The sequence below is a fragment of the Talpa occidentalis genome, unplaced genomic scaffold (genome assembly GCF_014898055.3).
Source record: "Talpa occidentalis isolate TD23 unplaced genomic scaffold, MPIMG_talOcc4v2.1 talOcc4.2, whole genome shotgun sequence".
Classification (NCBI taxonomy): Eukaryota; Metazoa; Chordata; class Mammalia; order Eulipotyphla; family Talpidae; genus Talpa; species Talpa occidentalis.
Window position 1 is genome coordinate 148,659,840 of NW_023602073.1, and position 20,878 is coordinate 148,680,717.

The 20,878-nt window shown below is 47.7% G+C and overlaps 1 protein-coding gene across 1 annotated transcript in view; it reads right to left on the reverse strand.

The window, feature by feature from the left end:
• PPP1R14C (protein phosphatase 1 regulatory inhibitor subunit 14C) overlaps positions 1 to 19,663 on the reverse strand; it is a 76,944-nt gene extending 57,281 nt beyond the window's left edge. The window contains exon 1 of the mRNA XM_037521017.1: positions 19,275 to 19,663. Within this exon, the coding sequence (XP_037376914.1) occupies positions 19,275 to 19,649 (375 nt within the window). The 5' untranslated portion in view covers positions 19,650 to 19,663. The remainder of the gene's footprint in view (positions 1 to 19,274) is intronic.
• Between the last annotated feature and the right edge of the window lie 1,215 nt (positions 19,664 to 20,878).

The window sequence follows — 20,878 nt, forward strand, 5'->3', positions numbered from 1 at the left end:
AAGTCAAACCATGAAAAGTCACAGATCCTCTGTTCTCCAACTATCTATATATAACCTGTGTATGGTGGATATGTATGAATATCCACATGAGTATATATAAGAATATATGAATGTTCACACATATATGACATGTAATACATACATATGTATTTTATATATATGTACACATATACTTTTATATATGTGTACCTAACAATGAACATATCATTTCACAAACATATAGGTTAAATAAAATCTATATAATTAATATGACTTTCCTTTAGAAATCAGCAATGAATCTATAAAATAAATTCTTTAGCAAAAAATAGGAGAAATTCTGAACACTTTCTATATAATAATAAGTGCTAATAAATATTTGGTTTTACTTAATGACATGATTTTCTGTGCTTAAAATTAATGCCAAATGAAATATGTCTTGTGCGAAATTATGAAATCAGGAATTGGGCTGTTGTCATGAGAAAGAAATTAGAGAGTGACAGGAGAAAGAGATTAAATTCCAGTCCTGCTTTGGAGGCTGAAGAGAGTCCCTTCACTGTCAAACGTGATGTCAGTCATGGATTCTGTGTTGGGACATGAGAAATCTGAGCAGCAGAAGCCCTGAAATATCCTTTTACCAGGCTATAGATGGAACTAACATGTCAGGCAGAGAGGTCAGAATAGAGACTCTCTAGGGACCTTTTTAAGTGTATGCTTCTGGGATTCTCTCGAGTTTAGGTTGTTGTTACGGTCAAATAAGATTGCCAAGCATTCCTCAGCTATGAGATATCAGGGTGGCAATGGTGTTCAGGAGCTAGCTTGTACCAGCTCAGGGGAGACATCCATTAAATTTTCAGGAGTTTTACAAGTCAGCTGTAAACAGTCATTATTAAAAATTAACATACAAGTAAGTTAATTGTATTTAAAAGAAAGTTAATAAATAATCAAACTCATCACTCCCTAAGGATTTTATTGCATCGTCTGTGCTCCTGAGGTCACTTCTGCCTCTCATTCATTCAGAGGAAATACCATTCCCTGCTCCATATTCAGTGACTTCAAAACAGTAACCTGAAATCAACCACTGAGGGGACATTTACACCAAGGAAATCGGCAAATACTATAAATCTAGGGATATCCTGGAGGCTGGCCTTTAACAGCCGCCTATGGATAATCATGCCCTTCAAAGGATAAGAAAAATGGGAAATTATTATATTGATGGGGTGAGGCATGGCGAGAAAGTGAAAGGCAGTAGAGACAGCAGTAAGGGGAGACAGAAAGGTTGGGTAGAGAGTGGGGATCAAAGAGAAAGGAGAGGAGAAGGGGCTAGAGACAGGGAGGGAATAAAGCAAGCGGGGGATGGAAAAGGAGACCAAGAGAAAGAGAATTATTTTATTTATTTGGTATCTTAAGGAAAACAATGGATTCTATATCAGCAAATTACTTCTGACAACCAACATTTAAACACCTTTTCTGAAATGTTTAAATGTATGAAGTGCCTATCCTCGGAAGCGGAAGCCTATGTAATTCAATATTTTCTTAGTGATGGGGGTCAGCCCTGTGACCAGATGTTCTATTTCACTGATACCCCTCCCAACCCCTCCAGGCCACTAGAGCTCTTTTTGCCTCATAGAAGATGGCGCCAATCTTCTGAGCTTTTTATAGATTCTCTGTCAACTCCCTTACTGTCAGGCTGTCAGCTGTCACTTCTAGATGTTCTCCCAGAACTTATATCTGGCAGCCTCATTTGTTGCTTCTAAATCACAGTGAACTAGGAAGTCAGAAAACCAAGCCTGTAAGAACTGTGGCTAAGGTAAGACTAAAACAAGGTGCAGCAAGGGCCTGTGGCTCTGTCCAACAAATAAAGAACATAAACTCTGGGAGATCTCCAAGATTCTAAAAGTCACCCATTCTGCTTTCTTTGAGGTTCGTGACTATGTCCCAAATGGTTGAGGCTGCAGAATGAATCACCTGCAGGTAGGTGAGGTTTTGCTAAATATACAAAACATTCCATCGAGGCAATGGAGAAAAAAAGAAAACACACTCAACTTCAACTAAAGAAAATCAAAGCCCTGCTGTGTGTGACTGTGGGAGGGTGGCTGTCCTCTCCTCTTACCATCTATTTTCTTCTCCGGAAGCAGTAGGAGCAGCTCAGCTGCATGAATACCTCTCCCTGTGCCCACAAAGTGCTCTGCGCAGCTAGAACTGCAACCGCCAGAAACGGGCCAACAAGTGAGCAAGGAAATGCTGGCGGAAATAGCTCCATCTTCCAGCCATGGGTTGACCCCAACATAGGGCATCTGCTGACCCAACCACATGTCATTCAATCCCTAGGGAGGCAAATAGCAGAGCAGCCCAGTGATGTGAACCCAGGCTCTGGCTTAATCAAGATGGTGGCCAGAAAGAAGCTATTAGAAGACAGGTCCCCCAGTAAGACAGGACCCTCAATGGATAGGCCCCCAACACAGATCACTCACTGGACAGGCTCCCCGATGGACAGGCCCCCAACAGACAGATGCCCCAATGGTCGGGTCTTATAAGCTGCAGTCACACTCATGAGAAACTTGCAGTGTGATCTCATGTGACAACACTGACTGGCAGGTCCCTCCTGAGCCCAAAGCCAATCTCCTGAGAATGTGTTTCTCTGCTTCTCTGAATGTGACCTTTGCACTGGTACTAAATTCTGAAAACAAGTCAAGTATTTAACTGCTCACTGAATTCATTCTATCAAATAATGTGCTTTAAAAAAACTTTTCTTTTATAGGATTGTTTGTTTTAAAATATTCTGATAGCAACATAAAGGCTCTAATTCTTAGGCCTGTTGCCTGTTTACCCAGACTGTCACACACACAAAATTTTAAATAACTATAATAGAACAGCAATGCTATCCCAGAAATAGAAGAAAATTCTAAAAATTACCCTCCTTGCACTGAGCATTCCACTTGCAAAGGAAGAAACAACAAATGTTCCAAAATTAGAAGTAGAGCCTCTGGAAAGAAACCCATTATTTCATAGTCCTACTCTATGCCTGGCACATAGTAGGCCTGTGATAAGTAACTACCAGGTGGCTGATTGGCTGGTTGAATAGATGTGGTCCTACTGAGTGCACAGTCTGAAGTTGACTGCAGGGCTTGTCCATAACCATATTTAAGTCTGTTAAATAAATATAATTAACTTGTCAAATAAAGTCTTCACTAAACTGAAATCTGAGTATTTTTTCTTTGTGCCTGATTTTAAATACTCTTGTCTCAAGGCAAGTTCAGACCTGCCCTTCAACTAGCTCATCTTTACTATTTATGGCACGTGGGCCATTGTGCCTGGAAATGGAGCTGCAGTTGAGTTGGCCTGCAGGGAGGCCCCACCCAACATTAAAACACACAGACCTGAGCGTATGACAGACCCACACACAGGAAGCCCCTGATGAGTGACTCTGGTGCAGTGGGGAGAGGAGGGTCTTTTCAGTGAGTGGTGCAGGGACAGCTGGAGGTCCAACTAGAACAAAAATGGATCCCTATTTACTTTACACAAAAATCAATTTCAGGTGCATTACAAGGCTGGATAAGCAAGGTAAAGCAATGAAGCATTCAAAAGGTAACCTAGAAAAACAATGTCCACAGACGTGTTTAAGACACAAAGCTGTCAGAAACAGGATGAAAAATGCACTAAAGTGAAAAAAGAGATAAGATAATATAGAGATTAAGAACACTGAGATTAAGAGCCCCTGTACACAAAAAGACACCATTAAGTGAGTAAAAAAGGGCCTCCCCGGTGGCGCAGCGGTTGAGCGCTGGGTTGCGAAGCTGCCCGCAGCCTCTGCACCGCTGGTTCCATCCCCGGATGCTCCCCGGCCACCGGAGGAGGGTCCCGCATGGCGCGCAGACCTCTCCTGCCGCCTGCTGCTCCCCTCAGCAGTGTACTTCGGTCCTTCTGCCTGCTCTGCTCCCTGCTCTGGCTCAGTGAATTCTCTCACCCTCCCGCACTTCTGACTGTGCCCAGTGCTTATATAAATAAATAAATAAATAAATAAATAAACAAATCTTAAAAAAAAAAAGTGAGTAAAAAAGATAAGTCACAAAATGGGAGAAAATCATTATGTGACATATACTTCTGACAAAGAACTGATATCGAGGGAGTATAAATATTAGTCTCTAGGATATATAAAAATCAGTAAGAAAAAGACCCCAATCTGAAGCTTTAATTTTTAAATGAACAGGAGAATTAAACAGGCAATTCCAAGAGAGAGTACCCACAGGGCCAATAAAAAATGCAAAAAGGGGCAGGACTTCATTTTGTCCCCAGTAAATGCAAATAAGGTGATGCTTGTATATGCCTAAATGATTAAATGAAATGGTTAAATGAAAATAAGGAAATACCAAGTGTCAGCGAATATATGCAACTGGGAATTTGCGGACAGCAGTGGGGTTGTATTTCAGTACAGTTACTTAGGAAAACTGTCTGGGAATATCCAGTGAAACTGACCATAGGCATACCCCCTAAGTCAGCCATTCCACCACTGTGCATATTACCCAACAAAAACGCAGAGATAAACCCCCCAAAAGACATATGCAATAATGTTTATAGCAGCTCAACTCAGAATAGACCATACTGGAAACCTCCCAAATGTCCATCAAAAGCAAAACAGAGTAAAAAACAACTGTGATGCCTTCACACACGCAATACTATATGTGGCAACTCAATGGCGCACAGTGATATGGGGATATCTCACACATCTGAAGTTGAATGAAAGAAACAGATATAAAGATTCTTAAAAGATGGAAAAGTCACCCAGATTACCCTGGAGTGAGCTAGTGATGGCAGGAGTGGGCAGGGACCCTGTGGGGCCTGCCATGTTCCATGTTTTGATCTGCACAGTGGTGACATGGTGGGTTCCATTTGAGGAAATTCATCAACCTGTCCACCTAGCATTTGTGGGTTTTGCATGTTCTACTGCAAGAAAAGGTTTTTTTTAAAAAGAAATTCTCATCCATGATCTCATCTCGTGTTTCTTTCTATCCCCACTTACCCAGCCATGTCAAGGTCCATTCTGCCCCGGGGTTTCATATTAACTGAGCCCACTGGAAAATGCTCATTCATCCCTCTTCACACAGCTGCAAACCCCAGTTCAAATGACACAAACCCCCTCAGAGAAGCCCTTCTTGGTCCCATACCCTGGGGACAGTCCTGACTCTTTATTCCACCAGTCTTTTTCTTTCACTTTCCATGAGCTAACATGATCTTGATTTAGTCACGTGTATTTAGTTTTTTTAACACAGGACTTGCCTCTCTGATTCACTGCTGTCTCCCACCTGTTTCTGACCCTAAAAGCACTGGGTACATCAGAAGCCCATCTGATTGAATTACCATATGCCACAAGCGGGGACCCCGAAGGCAAGGACCGTAATCACCCAAACTGGAGCAGACCAAGAGTTCTGCATAGCTGACTAGACAAACACCGGTGGTATGTTTACACCATGGGATAGTAGTTATCTATAAAATGAATGAACTACCAAGTTCACAACCCATAGAGTAATCTTTAATGCATATTCCTAAGTAAAAAAATCATCTGAAAAGGCCACATGATATTATATTCCAATCATATGACATGCAAGAAAAAACAGACAAATCCCATTCAAGGGAGATTCTAAAAAAAAATACCTACACAGGAATGTAAGGAAACAAGAGAACTAAATGTAACACGGCATCCTGGGTAGAAGCCTGAAACAGAAAAAGGAACCTGGGGAAAGAACTAGGAAGCTGAGTAAAGCGTGCATTTGGCTCACAATAGTGCAGCAACACGATCTCATTCACTGTAGCAAACGCACCATCCTCGCAGAAGCCGTTACTAACAGGCGACACTGCTCGAGGCGTGTATGGGGACGCCGTGCTACCATAATTTTCCCGTAAATCTAAAACCATCCAAAAATTGCTTGTATTTACTATTTTTGTAAGTATGCCTGGCAGAAGGTGGAGGAAAGCCTGCCCTGGTGGGTGAGCACTGGAGGATGCAAGGCACGCTGGCTGGGGAGGACGGACAGACGCTGGGACGGCTGGCGGTGACGGGTGAAGTGGGTGTGGAAATCAGGGCAAATACTGCGGCGGGCACGTGGGGCAGGGTGGGGTGGGCGCTGGGCTCTCAGCTACACAGAGGCCATGAGCCCTGTAGGTGGAGAGGAGAGACAAGTGACACAGCCGAAGGAAGCAGAAGGTGACAAAATAGGACAGAGGACAGATAAGCTCTCTGTTAAATTTGGCCAAAGAGAGAACAAAAGGAGCAAGTGAGTTTTGTGTCCTAGAACTTCGCTGAGGTATGATTCGCAAACTGTAAGCGACAGCTCTTGAGATGACCCTCCGTCTTCGGGGGATGAAGAAAGTCCCTGCTTGGGCAGGGGAGGGGCTGGGCTCCCGAGCCATGGTCCAAGGCCACATGGTTGCCTTCCCAGACTTTCCACCTGCCGGGTGGGGAGAAGCTTCATCCTCACTGGAGAGTCTTCTCAGGCAAAAAGATAAAGACACCCTCACTTCCAAAAGTGTTATTTACCCTGCTTATTCTGCAAATACAAAGAACCTAGTACGAAAAAGACATTTGGGCTTATTTTTTTCTTTAATTATTTGCAATTAAAAACAAAAATCGCCTGACTGCTTCCAAAAGAAGAGAAGGCAGGGCCTCGCTGGTGGTGCAGGGGTTAAAGACAGCACTACCAATCTACGCAGCCACTACAGTATGAGTTCGATCCCCAGTGTGCCAGGGAGCTACCCACATGGCGCAGCAGACCTCTCCTGTCTCCCCGCTGCTCCCCTCAGCAGTGTATTTCAGTAGATCCACCTGTTCTGCTCCCCACTCTGTCTCTGGTGAATCCTCTCACCCCCTGTACCTCTGGTCTGCACCCCAGCTCTTGTATGCATAAATAACTCTTTTAAAAAAATAGAAGAGAAGGCAAAGCAGCACAAAAACTGCCCTCACTTTGCCACGCCCTGTGATGGTGTAATGGGCAGAAGGTGGGTCAGTACAGAGCAAGCGACAGCCGGTGGTGACAGAAAGAGAGGGACACCCGTGCCCACCTTCCTTTAAGCACAGCTTTACAGTTCTCCATAAAAAGGAACACGTGCTCACTGTATGAAGCATAAAATAAAAATTATCCATGACAAACTAACAGAGCACTGTTAATATTTATGATATGTTAATATGTATGATCTATGCCTTTGCAGAATTTCTCTAGGGCCATAGGAAAGCTATCCCGTGCAAGATTTTTATCCCGAATGCATGTTATCTGTTATCACTTTACTCAAATGTGATAGAGGTCACATTCCAGGAAGGTAATTCTCTTGAAGCAACCCAACAAGAAGATTTTTCATTCTGACTTACTGACTAGATCATTCTCTATTCATAAAACCTGGTGTGTGACCAGCATTTTCAATCAAGGCCCCAGCCCCATCAAAACAAGTCCAGTATTGTAAGTTCCAAAGCCTCTGCTCTCTTTTTGGTCAAAGAACATACCTTTACTTTGAATATAGGTATTTAAAACAGAATTAATTATGGCAAAAGCATCACAGATGTTGCTAACGGTGCCTTCATAAGTATCCTGGGCATTTCTTAGGATATTTTTTAACATTATTAATCCTTAAAGCACCCCTGGGAGGTTATCACATTAAAAGAGGGCAATTAACAGAAGCCAAGGACAATGACTCATAATACCACCCCGTGAATAAAGTCAAGTGGGGGCAGCTGCTTCACCTCTGGGCACACTAAGCTCAGCCCACCCAGGGAGGAGGGAGCTCGGTCTTCAATGCAGACACGAGGCCCAGGCACAAAGGAGTCTGAGGCAGAAATCAAGAGAGCTCTGCAGTGAACCCTTCGACCGCTACCACCAGTATGACATCATAGCTGAGAACTTTTCAATTTGTTTTGATTTCATGATGCAGAGTCAGAGGGAGGTAGAGACAGTCAGGCGCTTGAATTCCTTCAAGGAAGGCAAGGTTGACACCCATGCCCACCCAGCCTGCCCAGAGCCCTCACCCAGGAGGCAGGGTGGGCCAGTGCCCTGGTGCTCATGGCTGGCTGGAGAGCTGCATGTCATGGCACTGAATGTTTTACATGTTATCTGCATCTCGTTCTTTGTCCTTCTTCGGAGTTTAAAATCATCCTGTGCAAGGCAATGTATAGAAAGGCATCAATAAGTCAATGAGTTCCTCATTCTCTCCTTTAGAGTAATGAGTTAAGTCAACACTGAGATCTTTCACTTATTAAACGCAGCCGCCTGTGCCTGTCTGAAGGTTAATGTGGGACTATCCCGGAGGTCTGACGCATGGCTGCCAAGTAAATGCTTTCAGTCTCAGGCTAGTTTAGATGATGTCTGTCTGTTGACCTACATATACACATTTTCATTATCTAAGCATCCATCCATATAAACTGCTTCTAATACAAGATTACTAAATGCTGAACCATCTGGGATTTCATGAGGAAATGGAATATTTTAGTTTAACAAAGACACTTGTCTACCAGAGATAGTACATGTTATTCTTTGAGTTGTAATATTTGTAGGGTGTTTTTCACTAGAGCAAGCAGAATCATGTTTTCCCACCAAATCAATGACTCATTTTCTTTTAACTTGTCCCAGAGCTGCCACACCCCATCACAAACAGGAGAAAAACCTGTCGACTTGTTAGAATTATTCGGTAGAGTATCAGCAAAACTAAGTAGAAAGGGCATTTTTACCAACATGAAAGCCGAACATTCCCTATTTGGCTTGAAACAGCAGAAATCAATGAAGAAGCTATGTCAGTTGCACCACTGATATATGAAACAAAAGATATTGACACACAATTGATTATAGCCGCTCAAGACAAAAACAGCCTTGAGCAGAAGCTAGGGATGCTATTAAGAGTTTTTCACATTTTATTTAGAAGCAGCATTATTTATTTCTTGCCTTCTATCATGTGCTTTCAAACATGTAGGATAAAGTCCCTACTCTGTACCCTGTGGTTGATTTAAAGCGAGTTTCTAACTTTAAACCTCAAAAATTCCATCTAGGTAGATCGATAGAGAGACTTAAGGCCCCAGTATTATTAACTGTGCCTTCCAATCAATCAAAGAAATAAGTAGCACACTCCCTGGGATGTACCCTGGAGAACTAGGAGATTTGAATTTTTCTAAAATATATCTGTAAATGAATCCTATAAATGACTCACCAAAGAAATAACCTAATCCTACTCATCAAAGATGAAGCACATTTGAAAATGTTATCAAATACATGAGGCAGAAACGGCTGGCGAGTGTATTCGTCAGACACATTAGAATACAGGGAAAGAGCTGGGGGTGAAAGGCAGACTCAGGGTCAGGCTCCCAAGTCTGAATCTTCTTCTTACTGACAATATAAACTGCGCAATGATATCAAGCCCCAGTGGGTCTCACTTCTTCACTTTAAAAACAGGATCGCTACTTCCACACAGAGCTCTTGTGGGGGTTGAACGGGATCATTTGCTGGTGCTTTTTGGATCCCATCATCAAACAAAAGCAACAAATAGTATTAAAAGCAATAAATTCTGCTTCCCACTTCCTACCAGCACCATCTGTAAAAAAACCTTAATTTCTTTTTTCTACTCTGTCATGTTCGTTATAAAGCTAACTATAAAGGGACATTCCAGGAATAAAGTCCCCAGTGAATGTTTGTTTAGCGCAGATGCTGTCAGTCTCTTACTTAGGCTAATTTGTACCCTTCGCCTCTTAAAAATTTGTATTTTCTAAAGCTGCTGCGATTTTCTCTCAGATGCTATTTTATATCTCAACACAAACCTTCTTCAAATTAAAATAATAACACCATTACTTAATGACGAGCTGCCAAGATAAAGGACAAATAATAAAAGGAAGGCCTCCCCAGCAGCCAATATTACAAATTACATGTCTAACGGTTTTAAGTCAACTGTGCCAGCTCTTCTTAAAGGTTAACCCAATTAAACGCCTAAATAAATAAGGCAGACAGGGTAGCTGTGAATATCTGTACTGTCAGATTTCAAATTTAACTTGAGAGTCCAGAGTGGGCAGGAAAGAACTGAAAGGGAAAGAAGGTTTGAAAAACAAAAAGTTTTCTCAACTTGATCCTCCCAATCTGAGTCACACCAGACCAAGGTTATGCCAAGAGAAAGGTGGGCACTCTCGCCCTTCAGCTACAGGAACCCCCTACGTACATTAGATGGAGAAACAGTGCAGTCCTTGTCTCAGGTCTGCCCTGGGGGCGAAAAACACTTGTATTTCTGCTTTCAACATCACCCTCCTTGGTAAATCTCACTTTTGCCAATGCACCGCCAGCTTTATCATAAAATCTCCAAAGGGTAGTGCTTGAGAGCGCTAAACCACCCTCACTTTCTTCAGACGAGGAAAGGAAGCTTGGAAACATGTCTGTCACCCATGTGACTCGCCAGGGTCCTCTGGCTGGTAAGCAGCACCCGCTAGAACAGCTTCTCCAGCCAGGGTCCTTCCCAAGACACTGAAAATGATCAAGATGTTTTGATTTCCCAGATGCTAGCCAGGTCCTGGTGTCCACGGATAACACGGCCTACCCTGGGTTATTGACTCCCCAAGCTCAACTCTTAAGAGATTGCTTTCTCGCATCGCAGACTTTACTCCGTATTGAGATGAAAGCTAACTCAGGGTTTTTGTCATTACATGGTAACGCCAAGTACTTTAGCCCACCCTTTCCTGATGACAGGCTTGGAGCAGAGGAAGAAGGATCTACCTCCCTGCAGAAAGGGTGTAATAACTACACCCCGGGACACCCTCAGAGGCCTTTCAACCAGAAGGACCCCTCCGCCCCCCCCCCAGGGGAAAGGGAGCCTGCACTTTTCCACTCTTTCTCGAAAACGGTCAAAAAGGATGAAGGTTTCTTATTCCCCTTTCTTCACTTATGGAAATGCCTTTTGATTGAATGACTGAATGAACGGATGGATGGACTGACAGACGGATGAACGCTCCCGCCCTCCAGTTCCTTCTGCAGTTTGCCTTCACGATTCTTTCATAAAGAAAAGGCCCTCTTTGATCCCTTTTCCCTCAACCATAAAGTGACGCTTTAGAGACTAATCCACCCTCTGGTCGCTCCCTTCTCCTCGGCTGTCATGCCGGGGAACAGATTTCTCAAATGCCAGTGCTGACTAAGAAAAACCTGGTGAGAATTGATTGGCCCGAACATCTCGGCAGAGGCAGGAATCCAAGCGTTCGCTCCTTGTTCCATCAAGACTTGTGTGAGCCTGTCGCCCCGGATCGTATCTGCTGATGGAAACACTCCCCGGCCCGGCCCAACCCACATTTCCACTCCCCGAGAAATGAACAGTCACTGTGCGGAGAAAATGGTGCTCCTGCAGACGCTGGAAAGTTACAACTATGGAGAAGAATGGCCACCGCCTGTGGTCACTTCCTCTGAGGACTTCCAGCCCCTCCGCACCACCGCTCCCTGCGAGTTCACAGGTTCAAGCAGCACCTAGAGCTGCGTCACCGTGAAGAGCTGAAACTTCAGGTCAGCCATGAAAGACACAGGCAGGGCCAAACCGCGGTGATGGGACTGACGTGGGGCATGTTTCTGAAACACACAAACCAGAAAAACGCGACTCCGTGCCCTCGAGAGCCAGATTTTTGTCTCTCACTTGACAGTCAGCCACAGGACACACCTGAGCTCAGTGCAAGAGGCATTTGGGCTGCTGGGACCACAAGATTCTACCCTGGCGAAGCTGCAGCTCAGGTGCAGACAGGAGACAGCAGAGTGCTGAGAAAGGAGTGAGCATTGTCAGCAAAGGCGGGTCAGCCAGCCTGCTGGGAGGAGCCTATCATGGAGACTTCCTGGAGGAGGGTCCGCAGGGCCAGCCCAAAGAACAGGTAAGGGGTAGACAGGCCAGGTGGAGGTGGGAGAGATGATTGTGGCAGAGGGAGAGGTCATGCAAAGGGGTTCCTGCTGCCCCATATTAGGATCTCCGTGGATAACAGAAGTAGGGGTGGGGACAGAGGCTGGGACAAAGCTAGAGAGGTGAGCAGGGCAAACCTACAGCCCTTGCCATGGGCTAAGAGCTCAATCCTTATCCTAAAGGCTGTGGGGAATGCAAGATCCACTCTGGATTTTCAAGACACCTGGCAAGGACTCAGAGAAGGAGACCCCAGCCAGAACCAGACAGTCTGCTCCAGACTCACCATTTCAGTGTGATGTGGCCCCTGATGAGGGCCTGTTGCTCAAGCGCCCAGTACCTCAGCTTCCTCACCTCCTTGCAGAGCTAAGTAATCCCTCTGAGGAGTAAATGAGGGCTTGTGAATGATGGGCTATGCCGTAAGGGCTCAACCAGTGTAGCTGCCGGCACCACTGAGAGCATCGTGGCTACGTGATTCTGGCGTCAGGGTGGCCTTGGGCAAAGACAAGGAGCGACTTCTCTGATCTCGGTGCCTTCCTCTATTAAATGAAGACAGAACCACCCACGGCATAAAGCTCTTGTGAGTATTAATTGTAGGAGGAAAAAAAATGGATAAATCACCTGGCCCTCAGTGAGAGCTAAGTTCATGGCAGAAATCAGAGCAATAATAGCAGCAGTAGCGAAGGGCCAGCGGCGGCATGATGCCAGAGCTAGCACTGGCAGTGGTTTGCAGGAAGTGACACTGAAGTGAAATGCGTCCCCCCCCACCCCCACCAAGCTGGCCTAAAGCAGGGGCAGTGAGAAGCCAGGGAGTCAGATCCCAGGAGCGTCCATCCAAAGGACTTGAGCTCAGGACACGTGTGGAGAGCGTGCCTGCCACTGTCTGGGGGAACCAAGGAAGAGGAGTAGGTGTGCAGAGGAAGATAAGAAACTCATTTACAGACATGCTGAGTCTGAGGTTCCCATGGGACATCCACGTGGTGTTGTCCATCTCAAACCCCTGTGTCTGGTGCTCAGAAAACAGGTCTGGGCTAGAAGGACAGATTTAAGAGTTGGCAACATATGGACGTAACTGAGGTCACAAGCAGGTTCTTAATGCCCAGAAAGAGCAAGAAGGAGTGAAAAAATACAGCACAGGGGCCCAGGACAGACCCTGTGCAGCACTGAAGAGGCAGGAAGGTGAGGAAAATCCAGAAGGGAGAGAGGAGGGAGCTAGAGAGTGGGGTGAGGCGGGAGAGAGGGGCTTCAGGCGGGGAGAGTAAGGACACCTGGTGTTGCAGAAGGCCCAGTAAAATGAAGCCCAAATAAGTCCATGGGATTGAGAAACAAGGTCCTCAGGGAAGTGGGGCCCCAACTTCAGACAGGGGTGAATATACAGTGTGTGTTGCAGGTAGAGAAGGATCTGGAAAAATAGATGGTAGAGGGAGGTGGCAGCGAGAGGGGATGTGGGGTTAGAATTCATCTCGTGCATGTGCCGGGGCGCAAGTGCCGGTGGGAAGGCAGAGGTGGAAATGCAACCAGGAAGGAGGCACCAGGAAAGGAGGTGCCCTGAAGAGCTGCAGGGTTGGTTGGAGCAGGAGGAGGTGCAAGAACACCAGGCAGGGGAAGCAGCAGAGAGAGCAGATCAGGCACCTTGAAGAGACAGGTGAAGGTTTCCAGCAGCCAAGCGCAAAAACCAATAGATGAGCAAGGAAAGCACAAACTGACACCCTGCGGAGTGCACACAGCACACACAGACAACAATCCAGCTTCTCCCTGCCCTCCACCCGGAAAGAGACTGCTGCTTTGTGGAGAACTGTGAGCTGGCCAAGGTAGGCCATACACAGTCAGGCTGTTACAAAGTTGGGGGACACAGAGGACACCCGGAGCAAACCTGCATCAGAAAGCAGCATGGCAGGGACAGGACAGCCTGGGCTAAAAAATGAGCTGCCACTATTATCTTTAAATTCCTGCTTAGAGCGCTTCAGTCAATAAAGGTTGGTGTCTTTTTCCAACCACGTTGCATACAAAATAATAATGATGCAAGACAATGATTCGGGTTATGATATCAAAACCAGAGAGCATGTCTGCCCTAATCATGACTAAGACAAAGAAATGCCACCTACTAATTGGATACAAAGCCTCCCTGGCTTTTTGAGGTTTTCTGAAGATGGACCTTTTTTCATTCACTCAAACCAGTGCTTAATGGTTGAAGACTGCACTGACATGCAAGGAAGTCTACGAGGAGTCTCCACTGGGATTTACAGAGTGAGGTTCTAGGAAAAGGGGGAATAATACAGAGACCACGTGCCCGTGATCAAGTCTAAGCACACACCAACAATCTCTGGCCCACACAGCCTCTGACCCACACAGCCTTCTCCAGATTCTCACACCCGACAGGTAAGTGAAGACTGTTCTTCCCCGTCTGCCCTCCCCCATGCCATGGATAACAACCAACAGTCAGTGGAAGTTTATGGTTTAAACTACAACACTGACTACACCAACCATGGCCCAGCCACCACATATGCTCAGTCTTGCCCATGCATTCCCATAGCCCCCTGCAAAGGGGTCAGAGGGTTCCCTTAAACATGGTGCTGGGGAGGGCAGAGGCGCTGAGAGGTTAAGGCCATTGCCTAATCTCTGACGATTATTAAATGCTGGGGCCTGATGAAACTCCAGGCTCATCTCCCTTCAAAGCCTTTACTCCCACACCACATTGCCCTAAAAGAACCATTGTTCCAAAGGGAAGTGTGTTCAGTACAGTTTTCTTTCCATCCTTCGACAATGTAGAATTCTTTTATTCCTAGGTTTTAAACATGTTAGATTTAATCCATAATATTTTTTGGATTTCTTTTAAAGCAGTTTTGTTTAGACCCCTCTTCATTGTCAAGTAACTACACAAATGGAGATTCACCAAAGACTCCACCAGCCAGCAGCAGTTTCTCCCTGCCAGCTGAGATGCTGACAAAGCAGCAAAGCAGGCTAATCTGATGTGTAGACCGGGAATCCAGAACTTACAACAAGAAGCCTGATCCAGGGAAAAGGACAAACCCACTGAAGGTGGTGACCCCCCACTTGCAATCCCAGTCAACTTGCAAGTTACAACAGCCACATCCAGAGCGCAGGCAGTATGTGATACAGGGGTTCACAGAAGATGCCTGACTCCATTCCACCTCCGGAAGCAGTACGGAGCACTGGTGAAGAGGCTCCTGACACAGCCCTGCCCTGCCAAGTCCCAGTTGGGCCCTAGTTCCCCAGTTGAGCAACTTCTTGATTTCTCAGCTCCGCATCCATCAGATGGGACATCAGAGGTTGTTGCTAGGATCACACCCCACACATAGAAAGCACTTGATAAGTGCCAAGTTCTACTACCGATGTTTAGATTTCTCCTTTTCTGGAGTAGTATATTTTGTAACCATAGGTCATAATCCCAAAATGTGGTATAAAATCCCTTTAGATGATCACAATCAGCAATTTTGGAGAAATTAACCACAGAATATTATATTAAAACATTAAGGGTATAGACTTCATACTCCTTTGTGATTTATTTTCTTTAGAGTCCATACCAACGATCAGTGGTGCTCTGGGAAGCTGTCTTCATATCCACTGGGTCTGTGATGGATCAGGCCATGATCGGAACATATTCCTTTCTATGAGTCGCCATCAAAAAACTTTGGAAAACACTGATTTACATACAGAATGACAATGGTCGGGACTTAAGGAGGATGAAAACGTTTTACTGGCCAGAAACCACTAATTTAGATTCAGAGAAAAGGGCAGATCCTCAGAATGACAGCCAGGGAAAGCCAGCAAGTGCCCGCCGTGCCCAAGTCTGTTTATGGCGAGGCTGCTACAGGCGTTTCAACAATCTGAGCTGAACAATCAAGTTGTTAACCAGGTTCTTATTCCCAACACAAATCAAACTGCAAAACGAGAAGTACAGATGTTATCTCGATACTGGGCAAGATGTGGAAAATTGATATGACTTATCCAGTAAGTCACCTTGCAGTACATGCCAAGGCAGACTTTGTGCCAGGTTTCAAATGCTTTAAAAACTATCAGGATTTGGCAGAGATCTGAAAAAAAAAAATTCTTGGAAATGTGATAGCTTGAAACAGAAATCCTTAAAAGTAGATGTAGATTTAACTTAACATTCCCAGTTTAACTAAACTCCCAGCTGAAAACTTAACTACAGTACAAGGTGAAATGGAAAATAACGATAAACATCATTAATCACTGCAGAATTTATAAAAAATATGTAACTATGTATCCAAAAAGCTGTAAGATGCTGTGTTTAATGCCACCACCCTCCTACGGGGTAAGAATCCTTGAAGCCCAAGCCTGCCACACCCGTCTCCCCACACAGTTCCTGCCAGAACTGGGGTCCCTCTACCTGGTTGTAGCCACTAGGCTACACTCTAGGTCCCCAAAAGTCCCTGGTCAAAATACCAAGCCACATCTAGGGCATTAGCAGATCTGTTCTCCCAAGGCTGGGGGCGTGGGGACATCGCCAATAGTGCCAGCCAAAGTGGTGTGGCAGAGGGTGTAGACAGAGATCGGTCATGCAAGTGGACACTGTACTCCTCACCAGGTGGGACTATATGAGTGGGAAGCAAAAGGAAAGGGATCCTAGGTGGGGGGCAGTTTCTCCAGCCATCTTATACCTCTGAGCTCTGGGAAGTCTGAAAATTCAAATTTCAACTCTTAGGAAGATATTGCTGTCCAGGTAGGCAGGTAGAACAAATTGCACGTAAATGTTTCATTAGCCTAGTTTGTCACTTCTAAATATTTTGACATCTGCTATATGGCCCTCCATTTGTTCTCCTGCCTGGACAGTGCAAAGTTACAGGCAGGTGTGCTGGTTAAAAGTGGTGTGAGCGCCGCACCACCAGAGTTCTTAACTCCACACCCACCCTTACCATTCACCAGCTACATGCGCTAGGAAACGTCTCTTAATCGTTCTGTGTCTCGGTTCCCACATCTGCAAATCAGAAAAGATAGCACCCTCGTGATAGGGCTGTGGTAAAGACTGAACAAATGGGTGTCTAAACCGCACCTGGTCCCTCACAAGCACTCCACAAATGCTGTCTTATGACACTCTCCACGCAAAAAGGACCAACCACTGCAAGCTCTAGATAAGACCACAGTCGGGAAGTTACTCTGTTTCTTCTTTCCACTCCTTCCTAATTTCACGTACCATGCTTCTTGCTGCTTCAAGAGATCATGATTTCTACTCCAAAACGCACAAGTCCCCTAACTGCAGACCTGCCGGATGCAACTCCTTCTGAAATTAAATATGTATTCGCGCGAGTTTGAAGTCTGGCAAATTGGTTTTCTGTGTCATTTTATACAACAAACATTTGAAAACATGACCAATTTTGAGTGTGAAAAGAACAGTCCTGAACCTCCATGTTCATGAGATTCAGAGCTTAGACGCCTGGCTAGATCCTACTGGAATCCCAAGCCAGATGCTGAAACAGTTGAGGCAATCAGCAAGGGAAGCAGACAAGACAAGAGGTCTAAGCTAAAAATAGAGGCCTACCAGTGGAGACGAAGATGAAAGAAGACAGTCTTTACGGCACCCCGGATTCGCCCCCAGGTCTTTTATTGTTGATGCACAGTCATTACAAACTGCCAACAACCTTCCTGCTGGTTTTTATTCCATCAGCCTAAATCAACAACAAATAACTTGAAGAAAAATACTTGCCATATTTTAATGGCATGTGGCAACATACAGCATCTTGGAACATTTCACCACAAAACCTCTCCAATCTCCAGCTGGTTGCTAGACACGAAGGTGAGGAGGGCAAGGAAAAGATTCAAGGTCACATTTACCCTTTAATGTGTACTTAACCTACATGTTGAATACAGTGAACATTCAACCCTCCTTTTTCCCCTAATTATTCTGAAGAATGTTCAAAATACGTGATTTGCCAACCCTCGTAGGGGCTGGACCTCTTTCTAGCTTCCTAAGGACACCTAATTAGTCTCCCATAAAAGAGCACTGCTGAAGGACGGCTCATTTCAACAACAGTTTTTCTATTAACTCCAATCTTCTTCAAATCTAAAATGGAGTATAAAGCCCAGAATGAAATAAATGAAAATTTATTGAATTCTCAAGGCAAGACTGAACACATTCACCCACGCAACAGTAAACCCACCTAAATCAAATCTAGTCTTTCTTGAAAGAGTTTTACCAACTTCCTATAAAAATATCCCATGAACACTTCCTATTTTGGCCAGTTTTTATTTATGCAATTAAAGTGGCTTTTTACAAGAGCTGGGTTGGAGAAGCCATATATTTTTACAAGCCCATTAGTCATACAGTCAAGCTTCATTATATCCTGATCATTCATCATTAGTCCCTAATGAGAATGCTGTTTCCTTGCGCAATGAGAATGTTCAGGAAAATATGTATCCACAATAGACCATCCAATGTGTGAAATACAGAATATCCCCAAGCCAGTGGAAAAGCCAGGGAGTTCATCTGGCTTTCATTTCTGCTGAAGAACAGCGCAGTGGTGGGGACACAACCCCAGCTCAACTTAGAAGCCACGTCCTTCATTATTAATCCTCTTCCTCCCTCGCCCCTTCCAAGCTCCAGTCCCCCAGAGAAGGCGCTTCTGTGGAGCTGCTGTTATTAGGGGCTCTCCTGGGGGATGATCCTGGCTTCGGTCATTCTCCTCGCATGCTTGCTACGGCTTCTTCCAAACATTTCTCTTACCCCAGAGGCACGCGCGTCCCTGAGACTCGTGTGAGTCTCGGCCCTGAACTGCGGGGAGTCGCGCTCCCGGGCCCTCGCGGGCACCCCGCACCCGCCCGCGGGCCCCCCGCCCTCCACCCGGGCGCCCTCCAGGCTGCCCAAGGCTTTCCCTCTGCGCGCACCTAGGGGAGCCGCCGGGCTGGGCCAGGAAAGAGGAACGCGGCTTCCACAAAGCCCACGTTTGCAGCTTTGGGGAGGCAAAGCGAATTATGGGGGCGCGCACTGGGGCTGGCCGGAAGAGAACATTCAGCTCAGGTTTTGATGCATATTTTCAGGAACTGGGGGGGCCTCTTGAGATCCCCAGAACCCCTCCTCTCCTAGGCTTCGCTGCTTGCAGGTCTCTCCCCAGCTCCCCCTCCACGGCCCTCGGGCTGCAGGGACCCCCGAGGCGCTGCCAGGTGAGGCGCCAACACGCGCCCGGGGCCCCGAGAAAAGGCAACGCGCTCAGCCAGACGCAGCCCTCCCCGCGACACCAACGCGGTTCTCCGGGAACCTGTCGGCGGAGCCCACCGAGGGGCGCCCCCATCCCGAGCCCAGCGCCTGGCGAGGCAACGCGCCGCGCCGAGCTCCCCGCGCCTCGGGGCCGGGGCAGGGCGCCCCGGGAGCCGGAGCCCGGAGGATGCCCGCGGGCACCGTGGACGGGGAGGCCCGCGACCCTCCCGGCCCGGCCGGGTACCTCGCAGCCGTAGAGCCGCCCCAGCTGCTCCACGATCCACTCCTCCAGCACCAGCCGCTTGCGCAGCTCCTTGCGGTCGTATTTCACCGTCACTTTTCCCTGCTGGTGGCGCCGCTGCTGCTGGACCTGCCCGGCCGCCGCCGAGGCCGCGGGCGCCGGGTCCTCCCGGGAGGCGCCGGGGCCACCGCCGGAGCTCGGGCTCCCGCCCGCGCCGCCCCGGGGGCTCTGGAAGAAGACGCGCGCGCCGCCCCCGCCGGCCCCGCCGGCCGCCTCGCTGCTGCCCGTGGCCACCGACATGTCCCCGCGGGCCCGAGCGCGGCGGAGGACGCGGGCCGAGCGCCCCGCGCCGCTACCACCCCCGGCCGGCCGCGGCATGCGAGCTCGGGCACCTGCTCCGGCTGCGCTCGCACGGCCGCTCCGCGGGGCCCGGAGCGCGGCGACCCCGGCAGGGCGCGCGGCCGCGGCGGGCGGGAGGAGCCAGGGGCGGGCCCGAGCCTTAAAGACGCCGCCGAGGACCCTCGGGTCCAGCCCCGGGAGGCGGAACCGCCGCGCAGGCGGGTCGCCCGGGCGCGGGAGGGGCGCGCGGAGGCGGCGTGCGCGGGGGCGCGCGATCGCGGGGTGCGGGCGCCCGGGGGGGCCGGCGCGGGGGGACCCTCGCGTGGGGTCGCGTCCTCGCCCAGCGGGGACCAGAAATCGGCTGCTCTCGCGGCGCCCCGGCACCTGAGCCCGCGCCCCGCAGCCTCGCGCGCCTCCGCCGGGCAGGGGCTGCGGGAAGAGCGCGTGGGACGGGGCCGCGCCGCGGGCCCCCCGGAGGCTTTCCTCGCCCGCGCGCCTCCCCCCACCCCATCCCGGCCCCACCCGCCGCCCCAAACACTCGTGCCTATTCATGCCCGTCCTCCCTGCATGGAAACGAAAGATCGGGAGATGCTTGTGCTTCAGGCCACCACCGCGCCTGGGGAGGTCCGTCCAGACCAGGGTTCTCGCCTGGGGAACTGCCTCGTCCCGGGCATCTCACACATAAAGGACAGAGGCTCGATCCTCGCTCGGCCGAGGGGCTGGACACGAGCGAACAGCAAACATTTTCCTAAGAGTCGGGCTGCGTCTCGCTGCTGCCGCCGCTGCCAGCCCTGCGCTCCCCGCCGGCCTCGCCGAGCCGCTTCCAAAACCCCTTTCACCGGGGACAGCAACTGCGCAGACTAACTCTGCTTTAAAAACAGCAGGCAGCCAAGCAGGGCTGCGGATGAATGAGCTTATTATAAGGTTAAGGGCAAAGGAATGGGGAGGGAAGCTATAAACAGAGAAGTGCATGTGTTTGCGTGTAAAATTATAGGGAGACATTCACATATTTCTGTTGACTGTAACAATGCATTTCTGTTCAGGCTGCTGAAAGAAACCCCAATGATGCTCAAATAAAGCAAGTGGCTTTTATGAATTATTTAAAAACAGGCTGTTGAAGGTTACTGGTAGTTACTCAACGAAGTTTATCAGAGATAAAATAGATAATCGTGTGAGTTTCCTCTGAGAGGATCTCTGGAGAGTCTGGACCCTCCACTGTGTAAACACAAGGAAAATAAAATGACCTGCACCTTAATCCTGGCCCCTCT